The 18,617-nt window shown below is 38.4% G+C and overlaps 3 protein-coding genes across 3 annotated transcripts; all 3 read left to right on the top strand.

Annotated features, from left to right (window-relative positions):
- The first annotated feature begins 2,155 nt into the window (after positions 1–2,155).
- Positions 2,156–5,409, top strand: LOC101297200 (heat shock cognate 70 kDa protein-like). Its single transcript, XM_004308816.1, has 3 exons — positions 2,156–2,369; positions 2,767–3,674; positions 4,963–5,409. The coding sequence occupies exons 1-3, from the start codon at positions 2,156–2,158 to the stop codon at positions 5,407–5,409; spliced, it is 1,569 nt and encodes a 522-aa protein (XP_004308864.1).
- A 3,540-nt stretch (positions 5,410–8,949) lies between these two features.
- On the top strand, positions 8,950–10,736 carry LOC101296913 (heat shock cognate 70 kDa protein-like). The gene is made up of 2 exons (XM_004308815.1): positions 8,950–9,157; positions 9,382–10,736. Exons 1-2 carry the CDS (start codon positions 8,950–8,952, stop codon positions 10,734–10,736), a joined length of 1,563 nt encoding a protein of 520 aa, XP_004308863.1.
- Positions 10,737–16,190: 5,454 nt separating this feature from the next.
- LOC101296621 (heat shock cognate 70 kDa protein-like) lies at positions 16,191–17,983 on the top strand. Its single transcript, XM_004308814.1, has 2 exons — positions 16,191–16,398; positions 16,629–17,983. The coding sequence occupies exons 1-2, from the start codon at positions 16,191–16,193 to the stop codon at positions 17,981–17,983; spliced, it is 1,563 nt and encodes a 520-aa protein (XP_004308862.1).
- Positions 17,984–18,617: the final 634 nt, after the last annotated feature.

Raw genomic sequence — 18,617 nt, 5'->3', positions numbered from 1 at the left:
TAATAATTTTTCCATGCTAACTCCGATTTTAACATATAGCATGTCGACAAACTCGTAATAACGTCCTCTACAACTTTCATGAAGAAAGTTTTCCCAAATTCCAAACATAAAAAAAAGTCAACTTTAGGATCCTCAAGTAGTAAACGGTTACTCAAAACTGTAAAAGGTCAAAGTAACCCAAAAGTAAATAACCGCAAATTGACTTAAGAACCGGGATGTGACATTAATGGTTAATGAATCAAGCTGAAGTTGTTCTGGTTATTGGAGCAATAGGTTCTATACTAAAGCATCTAATTTTGAATTTGCAAAAAAGTGGTTGACGAGTTATCCTTGGGATTGGTGGGTGACATTGAAAAAGTGGAGTTGAAATGTGATTTCTTAAAAGACTCATTCTTGAATGATGTGGGTTTTATTACCATGATGTGGGTTCTATTAAAAGACTCATTCTTGAATCTGGGGTCATGTCTTATGATTATTCTTCGATCTCTACAACTTGGTTTACTCAAAGAGTATTTGGAAGTAAAACTCATATCTTTTGAATTTGACAGCAAAAAGTGATCATTTGTAGCTAATCTGTGCTCATGCTTCGTGCTGCTACTGTATTCTGCTACGTGCTGTTGTGTGCTGTTGCTGTTTGCTACTGTGTGCTGTTGTGTGCTGCTACTGCGTGTGATGTTGGTGTGTGTTGTTATGTGATGCTACTGCATGCTATTATGTGCTGCTACTGCATGTGTTATTGTTGTGTGTTGTTGTGTGCTGCTACTACATGCTGTTGTGTGCTGCTACTGTCTGTTGTTGTGTGTTGCTACTGCGTGTGTTGTTGTGTGCTGCTACTGCGTGTTGTTGTGTGCTACTACTGTGTGTGTTGTTGTTGTGTGTTGCTACTGCGTGCTGCTCTATGTTACTACTGTGTGTGCTGTTGTTGTGTGCTGCCATTGCATGTTGTTGTTACTGTGCTTGTTGTTGATGTGTGCTGCTACTGCATGTGCTGTTACTGTAAGTCGTTGATTCATGTTGCTGCTACTGTGTATGTTGTTGTTGTGTGCTACCAATGCATGTTGTTGATTCATGTTATTGTTGATATGTGTTGTTACTGTGTGTGTTGTTGATATGTGCTGCTACTGCACTGCAAGTTGTTGATTCATGTTGCTGTTGTTGTGTGATGTTACTGCTTGTTGTTAAACTTCTGTATCAACAACAATAACAGAGCAGTAGCAAAGCTTTCGCCCCTTCCTATGACTCATTCATTGTCTTAGTCTTCAAGCAGTAGCAGAACTAGAGGATTGCCCAAACATACTTGTGCTGTTTCTGAGATGTTAACCCATGCTACTAATTCTACTAGAATTAACTGCTACTACATTAAGTTATTAAAAACCTACTACTGTATTCTATTTACTGGAATGTTAACCCTTACTACTACACTAAGTTATTAAAAACCTGCTACTGTATTCCATTTACTGGAATGTTAACCCCTGCTACTACTTTTACTGCAATTAACTGCTACTACACTAAGTAAATGAAAATCTGTCACTGTATTCCATTTATTGAAAAATAAAAAAAGGAGAGACTTTTCTCTCCTAAAAATATATTTAATTAGTGCAGGGTTAGTTTGGTAAATTAAACTATGACACATGGCATGTAGAGAAAATATATTGTCCTTAATTGTTAAAAACTGTCATTATTTGTTTAACAACAACACAAGTGGATTTATTTGTATTTCAAATCCTTTTAGCGGATGTATATGTAATTTGCTATTGTATTTAACTTTATTTATTGCTGGATTCAGCCTTTTAGAAGTCTTAATTTATTTATGCGATTTTTTATTGAACTTTGGAAAGCTGAGGTTGAACGTACATCTTCAGAGTAGCTAAAGAGGATGTTATAAATACTATTTAACAAAACAAGTTTTTTCTTTATTGTGTAAAGTGCATTGATGAACTTGAAGCAAAAATAAATTCTTTAGACTGATAGCATTCCTTCACAATTATTTAGTTGCAGGAAAAATGTGTAGTGCCATCAATGAGTATACTGTATATACATGCACCAATTTGAACGATGTTTTCCTCTCCCAATTTTGTTTAGTGAGCCATAGGCACACCTCCTAAAAGCTCTCATCTGTTCTTCATTCCTCTTGGAATTTTGCAGGTGATTGAGAATGGCGGGATCAGAAGAAACACCTGCCATCGGGGTTGATCTGGGTACAACATATTCGTGTGTTGCTGTATGGCAGCATGATCACATAGAAATCATTGTCAATGACCTAGGAAACAGAACCACTCCATCTCAAGTTGCCTTCACTGCTACTGAGAGATTAGTCGGTCAAGCAGCATCAAACCAGGCAAAGATAAACCCGCTAAACTCTATTTGGGGTGAGTTTACTTTTTCACATGTACTGATGTCGTAGTTCTTCTTTCCTTAAGTGTAAAGCCTATGACGCTAAGTGAGTTTTCCTTTCTTTTCTATCTTCAGCTTATTCTGCATTTATTTCTTTTTTCCATTACTTTGATTAGATATACATTGCGTTTGGTTTCTTGGAACTGAAAACTTAACACTGATATTGTTACTTCCGATGAGAGACTTAAAAACATTGCTGAGAAGCTGTCAAACAACAGTAGCAATAAGCTTTGTGTTTAGTAAAAATGACAGTGCTGTCAGCAATTTTGTGAATCTATTATATGAAAACAGTTTCTGATTCATGTTACTGCTATCAAAGTTTCTAATTATTGTGTACTTTGTCTCTTACATTGAGTTTGCACCAACTTTTAGATTCAAAAAGGCTGATTGGTAGAAGATTCAGTGACAATTCGGTTCAAATTGATGTGAAGCGCTGGCCATTTAAAGTCATTCAAGGTCTTCATGATAAGCCTATGATTGTGGTTACCCACATGGGCCAAGAGAAGCAGTTTTCTGCTGAAGATATCTCATCCATGGTTCTCTCAAAGATGCGGGAGATTGCTGAGGCTTACCTTGGCTGTGCTATTAAAAATGCAGTAATCACAGTCCCTGCTTACTTCAATGACTCACAACGCCAGGCTACCAAAGATGCTGGTATCGCTGCTGATTTAAATGTGATGAGTATTCTCAATGAACCAACTGCTGCAGCCATTGCTTATGGCCTTGAAAAGAATGCTGGTTTGCATGGCAATAAAATTGTGATGGGTTTTGATTTTGGTGGTGGTACTTTAGATGTTTCATTAGTCTCCATTACTGGAGGTGTATATGAAGTGAAGGCCACAGCTGGAGATACTCATCTTGGTGGTGGGGACTTCGATAACAATATGGTGACCTACTGTGTAGAGCAGTTCAAAAGGAAGCATGGTTTGGATGTTGGTCAGAATGCTAAAGCTCTTGCAAGGCTGAGAGTTGAATGTGAGAAGGCAAAGAGGAGACTCTCATGTGTGTCTGAAACAGAATTTGAAATCAGCTGTCTATATTGGGATACTGATTTTGATACAACTATTACGCGTGCCAAATTTGAGGAGCTGAACAAAGGGATCTTCATCAGGTGTATGGAGCCCGTTGAGAAGTGTCTGCAGGATGCTAAAGTAGATGCTGAGAGTGTCCATCATGTTGTTCTTGTCGGTGGCTCTTCTAGAATTCCCAAAGTGCAACAACTTTTGGAGGAATTCTTCAATGGAAAGGAGCTTTGTAAAGGTATAAATCCTGACGAGGCTGTGTGAAGGTATAAGGATAGTTGGCAATCCTTTCATCCTGCAAAACACTTTGAGATAATGTTATCTGATCAAGAACAAGTGGCGCTAATATCCCTTATGGTTTCAGGTAAAACATGCATCTGCATATCATTGTTTTTCACAGAGGTTAGCAGCTTCGCTTGCTATCCTAGTACTGAGTCTTCTGCTGTCCTGAGGTTTAAAGTCTGTTATATTAGTTTAATATAAAATGGACAGCTGAGTTTGTGGGAAGTGCCTTAGCGCTCAAACCAGTCAAAGGGTTGAGATCTTTTGTTATGCCAACCCGTGACCAAATGGTTTGATGCTCAAGGCTCCAGCTGGGATTTCATGATACGTTATCCGATGTATAAGCTGGTCCCTGTATGGTTCAAAGACCAGTTGCTATCAGCTGTGTCAAGGTCCACTAATGGACTGAGTAAGAGGGTTTGAAACCTCTTTGCTCCCTGTTTGAATCATTCATGTTTAGGAAGGGTTATTTGTCTTATTGAGATTGCTTGTGTCATCTCTGTGTTTGGACACATCACTTTCAGTATGGGAGCCAAACACTTCTGTCCAAACCTTTCTGAAACATGTTGAGGTCAGCTTGCATCATCCTTGATACCATTGTTGGCCTATATATATCTACAGCTTTGGCTTTGCTCAATGGTTGTAGAAAACTACCTTATTGCGTTTTCTTTGTTGAGTCTAGTTTTTAGCTTGCATTGTTCATGCTGCTCTAAGTCTTCTTCGTGACTGTAAACCTTAGAGCTTGAACTCAAAACTTCTTTCATCAACTCATATCATGTTGCATACCATGAGGGATGTGTAGTGCAACCAACCCAAGAAGCGTTCAAGGTTGAATCTGCTAGTGGTTAGCTGAATTCACGAACAAGGCTTCGAAAAGTGTCCCATGTTGTAAGAACTTAGAAACAAGAGAGGGAATAGGTCTAGACTAGTTCGGGACTATGAAGGATAGCACTGTGGTAGTGTATCACTAGAACTATTATTCTTGTAAGAAGTTACTTCAACTTAGTGGAAGTTTTTGTCTCTCAAGAGTTAGAGACACGCAGTTTTTCTCCCTGCATTCAGGGTTTCTGCGAGTAAAAAACATCCTTGTGTTGTTTCTTTATTTGCTGCAATTTACTTTCTGCAAACTCGTATCCTGTGATTCTGGGATACTCGTATCCTGTGATTCTGGGATAGCACAAGTCATTGCTATCCTCAGATACAGAAGATAACGAAAATCAAAAAAGGCCTATTCACCCCCCCCCCCCTCCCCCCCCCCTCTAAGACCTTTACTGTGGCATATGGGGCCGCTGTTCAAGCTGCAGTCCTGAGTGGAACTGGAAATGGGAAGCTTCAAGACTTCAGCCTTTTGGACGTCACACCTTTGTCACTTGAGGTTGAAACTGGTAGAGAGCGAGACATGACAGTTGTGATTCCAAGAAACACCAGCATTCCGGTAAAGAAGAACTACACTGTAACTACTCGCCATGACAACCAATCTGTTGTTAAATTTGCTATCTATGAGGGTGAGAGTACATCAACTGTGAATAATAACTTTTTGGGTGATTTTAGGCTCCGTGATATTCCTCCAGCTCCCAGGGGTGTTCCTAAATTCAATATCTGCTTTGACATTGATTCCAGTGGCATTCTTAATGTATCAGCTGAGGACATGCTAACTGGGCAGAAGAAAGGGATCACCCTCACCAGTGAGGGTATTGAGAGGATAGCATAAGAGATTTAGTGTGTGATGTGACTGATGTCCAAGTCTGAGGTAGCATTTAACATATTTGAATTTGTCTTTTGAAAACTTTCTGATTCTAGCTTCCATGTTTTATTCTTATAATGTTTCCAACTATCAAATACATCAATCTGAGTTTTTGCACCTAGAGGTGTCCTTGTCTTGGACCACTCTTCGGATCCTTTCTATGATACTGTGCTGCATATTGCTGATCTTGGACTAGATAGAATATCTACTGCAAATGGAGGTCGTCAGTACTACTGAGGACATGTCCACTGGCCAAACAAAAGGGATTACAATCAACAGTTACAGAACTTCGTGAAAGAATTGGGCCAGTGGAATAAGTATGATACATGCATAGTAGTCCAAGTCGATCTCCAGCTTAAAGTTATTTTAGAGGATGCGAAATCATTTTGCTATGTTTTAAACTTTTATCAAGTCCTATGTGCTCTATGATCCCACAATCCCACAGACATGCCTGACATACATGAACAAGTCCATCACGGCTTGGTTCTGTTGAACATTATGTCATTATCTTCACTACAATTTATAAAATGCTCAAGTCAGTAAATTGTTCTTCATAAATGGCTCCTTGGCTCATTTCAATGTTATGCCAAGAGGGTGATGTACTGTGTGTTTTGAGGTAGCGTCAGGTTTTACTAGTTCTGAGCAATTCAAGAGGACATCAGTGGAAACCTTAACATAAAGGCCTCTTAGGAGGTTAAGAATTTCCTCTCAGATAGCAAAGACTTCCATTTGCAACTACGACATACATTGAAATATAATGTTTGCATCAGGGTATTGATTTCTACTTGCAATTGTGACCTAGTGGAAACTGTAAAACAAGTTGCTTTTGCAGCATCAGTGAAGTACTAAGTATCACTTTCCAGTAGTTCTAATTTATAACTTGAGTAGCAAAGCTCTTAGATGAATTCAGTCATTTCATCTAAATCTTGTTTAGTAATGTACCACAATAAACTACTGCTTTGTAGATCTGCAACCCTGTGTCTTAGTTATTTGGATTTCATCCCCTAATTAAGCATGATCTCAATCTTCTAGGACATGTAAGTGCACATGAAAATGAAACATGATATGTACTCGCTCAATTTTCATGACATTGGCTTCAACTTTATTTTTTTTTTTTTTTTTTTTTTGAAGGCATGGAATCTGTGGAATGAAAGAAATCCACTGCAACTTCTTCTGGATGCTCATATAGAGAAATCTTCTTCTGTCAATGCTGGATTTTCATCCCCACCAGCATCGCACCGAAACGACGACGTTTCGATAGATGCTATTTAGTCAATTTCTTTTAAAATGGTGGGACCCACGACCCGCTATGGCGCGTGGCACGTAGACCGCCAAGCCACGTGTCGTCTCCGCCTACCCGCGGGATTATATTTTCGAGCCAGGAACCAATGCAGTTTGAGTTTCGAACACCAGCCTCACAAACTCAAACTCAAGTGGAGAGCATTCCGCACAGCATCTTCGATTTTGTTGAAACCCTTTATATTTCAGAAGCAATGACATCGAAGTGTTTTGATTTTACTAACCACGCCGCGTGAGTATATGCTCCTTTAGTTAGATGATTTTCAGTTTGGTTTAACTTTTAAGTTCTTTTCTCATAAAATTCAAAATAATTAAAGAAAAGAAATCACAACCTTAAAGACCAATTTTTGTGGACGCGTTTCAACTCTGAGATGATATCTGTACCTGACTCGGTAAGCTTTCAACCAACCATGATTTGTCCACAAAGTTCCTGGCATATCACAGATAAACTTCGTGCCATAACCAAATATTAATCTGTTCACCCGATACATCACTTGCAAATTCACCTTCATTTCTATATCATTATTGTAGTTTTTAATTAGTCTGAGATGCATCTTCTATGTCATCTCTAATACTAAATTACTACACGGGTTCATTTGGCTTCTCCCTTTTTGTGGTAAACAATTCACCAATTGGTTTCTTTGGTTAGGGTGTACCTTGTTCTGTTTAGTAAAATATGATCTTCTGGTGTAATAAAAGAGTCGCTTGCCAAAAAACTCCTTTGCTGTTGTCTTTTTTGTGGTCCATTTAGAAAAGAGAAGCACAATATCACACTTGCAATTTTTCCTTGCCCAGATAGCTAGTGACTTTTCCTTTCTTTCTCTTCTTTTTGGAAAAGAAAAAAGGATTGTGATAATTCAGCAGGGAAACACATATGAATAGTGACTTTTTCTTTCTTTCTCTTCTTTTTAGAAAAGGAAAAAGGATAGTGATAATACAGCAGGGAAACACGTATGATGAAAATACATGCATCCTGGACTCTGTGATTTATCTTTTTGGTTATTAGTCTTAACCTCTCTTGGCTCAGTAATTCATACTTTAGTAGTGAGTATCTAGTCAGGGTTGGCTCCTAGAGTCCTAGTTTCCTCATTGTCTGAGCCCCCCTTTGTCTGGACTTGGTACCTCTTGTTATGTATTTTTATTTTTATTTTTGCTGTGGGCACATAACTTCTTTTTTTTTTTTTAAACTAAAAGGATGATGAGCTTTTTATTATCTCGCCTTAAGCGGGAGAGATCGCAAAAGAAAAAGAGATCCCGGTGTCCTTATTATGAGATATTTTTAATTATCCGGAGCTCTTATTTCTTTTATTTTGGGCTTCATACAAGAAGATTGGTGTATTGGGAGATTACTAGTTTAATTTGCTGACGCAGCAGGAGTATGGAGGGCTAACCAGAGTTAAACCCTAATAAGTGGAGAGCCTTCGAGCGAAGAACTCTATAGGACCAAAATCTGGAGCGCGCCAGGGACTAAGAGAAAACTCTTAAGTTTCTGAATTATAATTGAAAAAATGAATGTCAGCTACCCATAAGGGCGCTTATATATGAGGAACAAAACCGTACGGCGACTAACAACCAAACCTAAAAGCTCAATGATTGAATTAAAACAGAATCCGAAATAACTAGGAAACATAAAAATCCCGAAAACTAATAAAACGCTGATTTGAGGTCCAAAACAAACTCGGATGGCCGAAAAAGCCCATACGTCGTGGCAAAGTGACAAGTCTTGTTCGTTAGGCCGTTCCGCTTCCAAAAAGATATAATAATAGTTATTCGGACACTGAACGCCAAATCTGCAGCAAACCGGGTTTGGACCTGCAACGATCGATATGTTCCTCGATTTCTTCTGCCATCCGTTCTACATCATTTGCCCTTTATTAGGTGGGTTTGATATAGTTTCTACGGAACAGTTCTTTTTGTCGCCTCACTGGAAATGATCGTTTTTGCAAAGTTTGACCACTTTCAAATTTAAAAAAATAAAAAAAAANAAAAAAAAAAAGAAGAAAGGAAAAGGTCGCTTGCCTCCTGCGTACCTGTATAAGACTTCTCCCTTAAGGTTCTTGTCCGAGTCTATCTATTGACTTGGAGCACTTATTGACTTGGTATTACGTACATATAGCTACGTGAGCTCTTTCGACCATCTATATTTCCTGCATAAGTTTCCTCTTCGCATTGATTCGTCGTTCGAAGTACTTAACTTTTGGTCTGAGAATGGCAGGAGAAGGCCATGCGATCGGGATCGATCTTGGGACAACTTATTCATGTGTAGCAGTGTGGCAGCACGATCATGTAGAAGTCATAGTGAACGATCAGGGCAACAGGATGACTCCATCTTACGTTGCCTTCACTGATACCGAGCAAATGGCAGGTGATACAGCATTTAACCAAGTCATGAGAAACCCAACCAACTCAATCTATGGTAGGTTTGTGTCCTCCCGAACCTGCATCGATCTACATACAACATTTAACCAAATCTTCACACACACGCACGCATATATAACTGGACTGTTAATATGATTGATTTGTCCTCAGTCAGCCAGTCCTCTGTATGTGATTGATTGTTAAGAACGTGTACAGTATCAGTCTAGCTAGATTGTAGATGATACCATGCAGGTCTAACCAAAAATGGCCATTAATTTGCAGATGCAAAGAGGTTAATTGGTAAGAAATTTAATGATGCCTCAGTTCAAAGTGATATAAAATTATGGCCATTCAAGGTCATCGAAGGACCTGCAGGCAAACCCATGATTGTAGTGACCCTTAGCGGCCAAGAGAAACAGTTTGCTGCGGAAGAAATCTCATCCATTATTCTCGGAAAGATGCGAGAAGTTGCTGAGGCCTACCTGGGCTCAACTGTGAAGAATGCTGTTATAACTGTGCCTGCTAACTTCAATGACTCACAACGTCAAGCTACAAAGAGTGCTGGCGTTAGTGCTGGCCTAAATGTGTTGCGTATTATCAACGAACCAACTGCAGCGGCAATTGCTTATGGAATTGACAAGAAGGCTGGTTGGTATAGCAAGAGAACTGTGATGATATTTGATTTGGGCGGTGGTACTTTAGATGTGTCACTGCTTACCATTAATGGTGATGGTGTCTTTGATGTGAAAGCCACGGCGGGAGACCCTCATCTTGGAGGTGAAGACTTCGATAGCAAAATGGTTAGTTACTGTGTTCAGGAATTCAAAAAGAGGCACAGTTTGGATGTCAGAAAAAATTTCAAGGCTCTTAGGAGGTTGAAAAATGCTTGCGAGAAGGCAAAGAGAAGACTCTCATCTTCTTTGACGACAGAATTTGAAATCGATTGTTTGGCAGAGGGTACTGACTTCTATTTAACTATCACTAAGGCCAAATTCGAAGAACTGAACCAGGATTTTTTCAACAAATGTATGGAGCCAGTAAAGAAGTGTTTGGAAGATGCTAAAATGGAGGTAAGTTGCGTGGATGACGTTGTTCTTGCTGGTGGTTCTTCTAGGATTCCCAAGGTGCAGCAGCTATTACAAGATGTGTTCAAGGGGAAAGCTCTGTGCAAGGGTATTAATCCAGATGAGGCTATAGCATATGGTGCCGCTGTTCAGGCTGCCGTCTTGAATGGTAGCAATCTGCCCGGGAAGCTTCAAGACTTCATTCTCTCGGATGTGACCCCTCTGTCACTCGGTGTTAAGGCCCGAATTGATTCAGTTGATGATACAATGAGTATTGTCATTCCAAGAAACACGACAATTCCCATCAAGAAGAACACAACTTATTGGACTGCCAAAGACAACCAAACTGATATCTGCTTTGCCATTTTTGAAGGAGAGAGTGAAAGAGCCTTAGATAACAACCTTTTGGGTAAATTTGAGATTGATGGCATTCCTCCAGCTCCTAAGGGTGAGGCTAAATTTGATGTATGCTTCAGTATTGATGCAAATGGAATCCTACATGTTACTGCTGAGGAAATATCCACTGGCCGGAAAAGAGGGATCACAATCAACTGTGACAGAAAAGCTTGTTGAGGGAATTGCGAAGGTGCAGTAAGAATAACAAGCATCGTTACATGGAATTGGATATCATTGAGCAAACGATGCCTTTTTCCACGAAAAAGTAGAAGGGTATTCATCCACACACTAGCTTCTACTATATTATTTGAATTACTATTTACTAATGAAATCAAATTTGGTCCGAACTGCTGATTTTTAATCTTTGTATCATTGTATGTTGTCTATAAGTCTAGAACTCTTCTCTTACATGCAGATAGTGATTGGGCCAGAAAATGCGTTCCCGGTTCCTCTTAAAATAGCCAGAAAAGCCCATTCCTTGTGATATCTTGGGGGGTCCAAAGCTTAGTGTTGTCTGTTGTCTGAGTCGTTGAACTGAACCAGTTTGAGCTTTGCTCCATAGGGCAAAGATTTCTTCTTTCTTTTTGTTTTGTTTTGTTTTTTTCTCCTGAACTGGGGTTTTCTTCTTTGGGAATATAGATAACACAGACAAATGTTGCATTTTGTATTCTCAGCACCGTTCTTATGTTTTTTTCTTTTATGGAATTAGTAATGTTGTATAAGCAGTCCTACTGTATTAGTCACTACAATCCAGTAAGTTTTTTTTTTTTTTTTTGTTTTTGGTCTGATACTAACCGGTAAGGTTGCTGAAAATGTATTGCAAGGCGACGAAGGACGTGTTATCACTTATCAGCTTCGGGATATGATTATATATTAAAGATGCCAATGATAGCTGAGTGTCTATGCAATTATGAAAATATTTATGCATCACTTCGTTAATTCAATAGGTCGAGAATTTCTCTCCTTAATAAGCCAACCATAGTAGAAACGAGTGGCAAACAAAGAAAGAAACAAAATCCAACGCGGAAGAAGACCAAGAAAAATATTTTAGAAACAGACGAAAGAAAGCGATTTTTTGTAGATTCATTTCTACTGAGGGAAGATATATGTACTTGACTTGGTAACTGTTTTTGCCACAATCCTTAACTGTTTTTGCCACAATCCTCAGCAAGGAGAGAGACAGCAGCAGTCAATTCTTTTAGGGATGCAGGGCGTGCCACCGCGTGGACGCGGAATGTAGTAGAGTTGTTGTCGTAGTGCGCTGACCTGTACTTCTAATCAAACGAAAGCAAGGTTCCGGTGTCACCTCGCGGACGAGGAATTACAGTAGCTTATTCGCCACCAATATCGATACTCGCGGTTGTAGCGAGCAGAGCAACCAAAGGAAAGGAAAACGAGAACGCAAGGGAACTCCGGGGAGCTTGAAAAGTAAAAGATGCAATGACTTCGGGGAGCCGGGAAAGTAAAGAGACAGAGCTCCGGGGAGCGTGAAAGGAAAAAGGTTGCTAAGGCGAGATGCTTTAGCGTCTGGGTTCGACTGGGTCGATAGTTGTATTGTATTTTTGTTGAGTTGTTGATTGTCGTTGTGTCGAGCTAAACCAGATCCTCGAACTCTCTTATATAGAGCTATTTAGGGCCACAAGTATTGGCCCAAAACATATCAAAGACTTGTAGGAGTCTTCAACGATAAATGTGGCGTAGGCGATGTTAATCACTTCGTTAAGTGATTGCTTTTACGTAGAAGAGTAGAACATCTCATGAAGACCTAGACGTTCACCACTGTTCACCTATGCAAATAGGGGTAGAGTCCTTAACTAACACCTTCACCTTCATGTGCATGGGAAACATTGAACTCTTCAATCATCCCTGACATGGTCAAGCAATCAAGGACACTACTTCCTTGTCCACCCAGTCAACATATGCGGCTAATGACTTAGCCCTCTCCCATGCAGACTTCTCCTCTGCTTCCGCGCAAAGTCTCCTACATACGCGAAGTCACCTCGCCTCGCATGTAAGTATTCAGTTCGCCTGTCACCTCGCCTAAATATTTAGCTCGCCTATCACCTCGCCTAAATATTTAGCTTGCCTATCACCTCGCGTTCATCACCTCGCGTGCAACCTTATACTTCGCAAGGTCCTCTGTCTGTTCCGCATGCAAACTGTATCATCTAGTTCGCATGTCTCTGTCGGTGGGTCTAAACCCAATATATTTCGGGCTCGCCCGTATGACGTGGATCATGAATTTAATTAATATTCATTTTAGACAATTACTGTCCAATAAAATATTAATTTAGGTGTAAACAGTAACCTCTATTTGTCCACAAATGTTCTAGCTCACATCTGTGGATATAATTTGATTAATTTCTACATTTTTTTTCACAATCAAGAAAAAGAACAACCATACCACACTATAAAGAAAAACTCCAACTTGATCAAACTGAAAGACAGTGATCGAGACTTGTAAATGGACCAGATCTAGAGCGGATCGATATAGATATGGATCAGCTTAGTAATTAAAAAATTTAGACCCAGACCCGACCCATTACCCGCCAGATTATTGATAGCTCGATCTAAATACGTACGTTCCCAGCGGGTTAACGGATACCCGACCCGTTAATCCGATCCGTTTATAATAATAAATATATTTAAATTTAAAATAATAATTTTAGAGTTTTATCATAATTTCTCATAAAACACTAATGAAATATTATAACGGGATGTGAAATCTACACACCCTAAATTGTAATCCACACACTCACTTTTCATTCTTAGTAATCATTTTCATATGAAGACAATATTTAAATCACTAAGGACAAAATTTAAGTTACTAAAAATAGAAAATGGGTGTGTGGATTACAATTAATTTAGAGGTGTGTGGATTTCACTTGCCTATTATAACAAAATTATGGTTTACATCAAATGTTGAATTACGTGACCAAAAACGTTAAACTAATATAACAAAAATATTAAACCACCAATGGTTTTAGGTTATCAAGATTATTATTATATTATTTAATATTTTATCATTAATATAATATTTTATAAAAATGTTGATTAATTATTTTAGAACAGACCATGTCATTAACGGATCAAATTAACTTAGATCCGTATTCGATCCGTTTAATAAACGGGTTAACAGGTACATGTCATTAACGGATCAACGGGTCAAATTTTTGATCCAAACCCGTTTAAAAGCCACTAGTCTGGAACGGGTCCGAATCAAGATCTGATCCATGTACAAGTCTAGTCGTAGAGGGAGGAAGCTGAAAAGACCAAGTGAAAAGAAAAGGTGTCTGGTTACGTGATATTGTGGTCCGATATTGTGATGGAACAACAACCGATATTGAATGAAACAACCAAATGCTCTCCACTCGTATATGTAATTTTGTAGCAATCAATTGACTAGTCCTTAGGAAAATGATTTTAGGCCTTATTAAGGCCTAAGATTTTAGGCCTCAAATCTATGTGGCATGCCAAATCATGTAGACACATCACATATTAAAAATTTTATGCCATGTAATATTTAAGTATAAAGACCATCTGACCATTTGGTCTATTTCAAACAATGACTCTAATAAATTTCAGTTTTTCATTGAAAAATAAAACTATTTTAGCTTTCCTTCTTCTAAATATCTAATTAAATATAAAAAATATAACATCAAAATAACATTATATTATATATTTATAATACATGTATATTATAAATAAAAAATACATATATATTATATAAATACTCTGTATGTAAATCATTTAGAGAAATTATTTGTATATAAATTATTTTTTGGACGAATTATAGAAAATTTTGATGAATTATATCCGAATTATCTTATATTAGTGTTTTCTTTTTTATGAATTATAATTGCTTTTTGGACGAATTAGGGTTAGGGTTAGAGTTTATTTGACAAAATTAATTATTATTTAAAAAATAGTTAATCTTCATATTGATGTAAGAAACAACCTTATATTATACATAATTAGTGTTTGCTATTACTATGTAATATTTGTTCCCATTTCCTAATAAAGTATATTAATATCATTGATTCACCTCTTAAAATGTAAAAAAAAATAGAAATAGTAAAATTGGTAATGCAATGTTTTGATTTGGCAAGATTTATTATGTGGAATCGAAAATAAATATTTTTATTTACTTACATGGCATGACACATAGGATTAAGGCCAACAATTTTAGACTTTATTAAGGCCCTCTAGCACTACCATTTTCAATACTCAAAACATAATAAAAAGATTGATACAATACATTCCGCCTTTCTTTGAGAAACGCGTGAATCTCTAAAATCATTATAAAAAAATGTAAGGGGGTCATTTCTAGCTCTAAGCGAAGTCCCAATTAACTCGAAACTTGCACAAGAACTTTTGCTTTTCGAAGATTTATATCTTAAGACCGTCAATTTATTGAGTTTAATGTTGTGATCAGTAATTGTGCAAACACAGCTTGATCGATCAACAAATGTTATAAACAAACTCTACATAAACTCATCTGATCATTAACACTCTAAAATTCGATAACAATCCAGCAAATTAAGAGACTTTTACTTCACACAATTGAGTAGGGACTAGGGACACATAACCTCTTACCTCTCCTCCACTCTTCGGACCATGTCAACAACATCATACCTACTAGAATATACAGAGTAGACCTACACGTACTCCTTTTTCTTCTTTCAATTCATAAACTTCCAGGCCGAGGACATCATTTATGACTAGGGAGAAGACTTTGAACATTCAAAGTAAACAGACTTGCTACTTCGTTTTCTTCTTTCAATTCATAAACTAGCTAGTAGCTAGTTGCAACTTGCAAGTAGAGGTTGAGGATATGAGGAGGGAGTAGCATGTTTATGATGAAGCAGTCTGGAGTTCGCATCCAAAATCAATTAACAATGGATGTAGTACTCAAAATCTTTATAAACCCACATGCAATGTCTCATATTCTCAAGATGAGATGAGATTTATATCTCAACCGTTTGTCTGTTGGAACTAAATGGGACAGTGCAAAATAAGGAGTTTAGTATAGTTAGTAATGTGTTTGGTGTTACTAGGTGCAAAAATAAATGAGCTTACGTAGCACATTGTTTTCATTCAGGCCTCCTAAATGGTGTTATTGTGGGTACTCAAATAGGTAATCCTTAGATAACACCATCATTTTAAACCATAAACCAAACAAACTACCCTCTAATCTCATGCAACACCAAACATGTGTTAATATTAGACTATTAGTACAACTTAAGACACCCTACATGAGTCAAGGACTGTCCTAAAAAATAAGGAGGTTTAATGTAGTCCTGACTACCGAACGTGCACCTAAAGTCTTCAATATCTTCATCCCATCACCACGTGAGCTTCAAGTGCTCTCAAAGAGAAGAAACAATTCACCCCAAAGCTTTGGTGAAAATTTGAATGACGATCATTTTCTTTTTAGAAAGAATTTTTCGTCAAGCTTTCGGCAATATTCCCTGCAGGTTCTGGGTTCTTGCCCGAGTCTATCTATTGACTTGGAGCACGTGATGACTTGGTACCTATATATAACAACGCATATGTATATTTCTTGTACAAGGTTTTCTAGCTCTTCATTTTATCAATTCTAGTTCAAAAGCACATACTTTTCAGCTCAAAATGGCAGGAGAAGGGCATGCAATCGGAATCGATCTGGGGACAACTTACTCATGCGTATCAGTGTGGGAGCGCGATCATGTAGAGGTCATAGTGAACGATCAGGGCAACAGAATGACTCCATCCTACGTTGCCTTCATTGATACGGAGCAGCTGGCAGGTGAAACAGCATTTAATCAAGTCATAAGAAATCAAACCAACACAATCTATGGTATGTTTTTATACTTCCCATATCTGCGTCTACACGTATAACACTTGACAAATCATCATACACACGCGCGCATATGTAATTTGACTGAAAAATAGTTGCTTAGATGACTGATTAAATGCCACTCTGTAGGTGCTTGAACCAACAGCAGCAGCCATTGCCTACCATTAGATTGTAGATAATTCATAATTTCATGTAGGCCGGTATAACCTAAAGTCGCCATTAATTTGCAGGTGCCAAGAGGTTAATTGGTAAGAAATTTAGTGATGCCTTGGTAGATATGAAACTATGGCCATTCAAGGTCATCGAAGGACCTGCAGATAAGCCCCTGATTGTAGTCATCCGCAGCGGTCAAGAGAAACAGTTTACTCCCGAAGAAATCTCATCCATTATTCTCAGAAAGATGCGAGAGGTTGCTGAAGCATACCTTGGCTCAACTGTGGAGAATGCTGTCATCACAGTGCCTGCTAACTTCAATGACTCACAACGTCAAGCTACAAAAAGTGCTGGTGTTACTGCTGGCCTAAATGTGCTGCGTATTATCAACGAACCAACTGCCGCGGCAATTGCTTATGGGATTGACAAGAAGGCTAGTTGGTATGGCAAGAGCAAGAGAACAGTGATGGTATTTGATTTGGGCGGTGGTACTTTAGATGTGTCATTGCTCACCATTAATAGTGATGGGGTCTTTGATGTGAAGGCCACAGCGGGAGACACTCATCTTGGAGGTGAAGACTTCGACGGCAACATGGTTAACTACTGTGTTCAGGACTTCAAGAAGAGGCATGATGTGGATGTTAGTAAAAATTTCAAGGCTCTTGGGAGGTTGAGAAATGAATGCGAGAAGGCAAAGAGAAGACTATCATCTTCTTTGACGACAGAATTTGAAATCGCCTGTTTGGCAGAGGGTACTGATTTCTATACAAGTATCACTCGGGCCAAATTCGAACAACTGAACATGGATTTCTTCAACAAATGTATGGAGCCAGTAAAGAAGTGTTTGGAAGATGCTAAAATGGATGTAAGTTGCGTGGATGACGTTGTTCTTGCTGGTGGTTCTTCTAGGATTCCCAAGGTGCAGCAGCTATTACAAGATGTGTTCAAGGGTAAAGCTCTGTGCAAGGGTATTAATCCAGATGAGGCTATAGCATATGGTGCCGCTGTTCAGGCTGCCGTCTTGAATGGTAGCAATCTGCCCGGGAAGCTTCAAGACTTCATTCTCTCGGATGTGACCCCTCTGTCACTCGGTGTGAAGACCGTTGTTGGTTCAGTTGATGATACAATGATTATTTTCATTCCAAGAAACTCGACAATTCCCATCAAGGAGAACAGAACTTATTTGACTGCCAGAGACAACCAAACTGCAATCTGCTTTCGCATCTTTGAAGGAGAGAGTGAAAGAACCATAGATAACAACTTTTTGGGTGAATTTGAAATTGATGGCATTCCTCCAGCTCCTGAGGGTGAGGCTAAATTTGATGTATGCTTCAGTATTGATGCAAATGGAATCCTACATGTTACTGCTGAGGAAATATCCACTGGCCGGAAAAGAGGGATCACAATCAACTGTGACAGAAAAGCTTGTTGAGGGAATTGCAAAGGTGCAGTAAGAATAACAAGACATTGTTACATGGAATTGGATATCATTGAGCAAACGATGTCTTTTTCCACGAAAAAGTAGAAGGGTATTCATCCACACTCTAGCTTCTACTATATCATTTCAATTACTATTTACTAATGAAATCAAATTTAGTCCGTACTGCTGATGTTTAATCTTCGTATGTTGGCTATAAGTCTAGAACTCCTCTCTACATGCAGATAGTGATTGGGCCAGAAAGTGCGTTCCCGGTTCCTCTTAAAATAGCCAGAAAAGCCCATTCCCTGTGATATCTTGGGGGATCCAAAGCCCAGTGTTATTTGTTGACTGAGAGTCGTTGAACTGAACCAGTTTGAGCTTTGCTCCATAGGGCAAAGATTTCTTCTTTCTTTTTGTTTTGTTTTTTCTCTGAACTGGGGTTTTCTTCTTTGGGAATATAGATAACACAGATAAATGTTGCATTTTGTATTCTCAGCACCATTCTTATGTTTTTTTCTTTTATGGAATTAGTAATGTTGTATAAGCAGTCCTACTGTATTAGTCACTACAAACCAGTAAGGTTTTTTTTTTTTTTTTTTTTTGGTCTAGATAACTAACCGGTAAGGTTGCTAGAAAATGTATTGCA

The sequence above is a fragment of the Fragaria vesca genome, linkage group LG7 (genome assembly GCF_000184155.1).
Source record: "Fragaria vesca subsp. vesca linkage group LG7, FraVesHawaii_1.0, whole genome shotgun sequence".
Classification (NCBI taxonomy): Eukaryota; Viridiplantae; Streptophyta; class Magnoliopsida; order Rosales; family Rosaceae; genus Fragaria; species Fragaria vesca.
Note: the sequence above shows the minus strand (reverse complement) of the source record. Positions and strands in the feature narration are given on the sequence as shown.

Coding starts and splice junctions, on each gene's coding strand:
- LOC101297200 (XM_004308816.1), top strand. CDS start 2,156: ATGGCGGGATCAGAAGAAACACCTGCCATCGGGGTTGATCTGGGTACA. Junction 2,370..2,766: donor CCCGCTAAACTCTATTTGGG/GTGAGTTTACTT, acceptor ACCAACTTTTAG/ATTCAAAAAGGCTGATTGGT. Junction 3,675..4,962: donor GTATAAATCCTGACGAGGCT/GTGTGAAGGTAT, acceptor CCCCCCTCTAAG/ACCTTTACTGTGGCATATGG.
- LOC101296913 (XM_004308815.1), top strand. CDS start 8,950: ATGGCAGGAGAAGGCCATGCGATCGGGATCGATCTTGGGACAACTTAT. Junction 9,158..9,381: donor CCCAACCAACTCAATCTATG/GTAGGTTTGTGT, acceptor ATTAATTTGCAG/ATGCAAAGAGGTTAATTGGT.
- LOC101296621 (XM_004308814.1), top strand. CDS start 16,191: ATGGCAGGAGAAGGGCATGCAATCGGAATCGATCTGGGGACAACTTAC. Junction 16,399..16,628: donor TCAAACCAACACAATCTATG/GTATGTTTTTAT, acceptor ATTAATTTGCAG/GTGCCAAGAGGTTAATTGGT.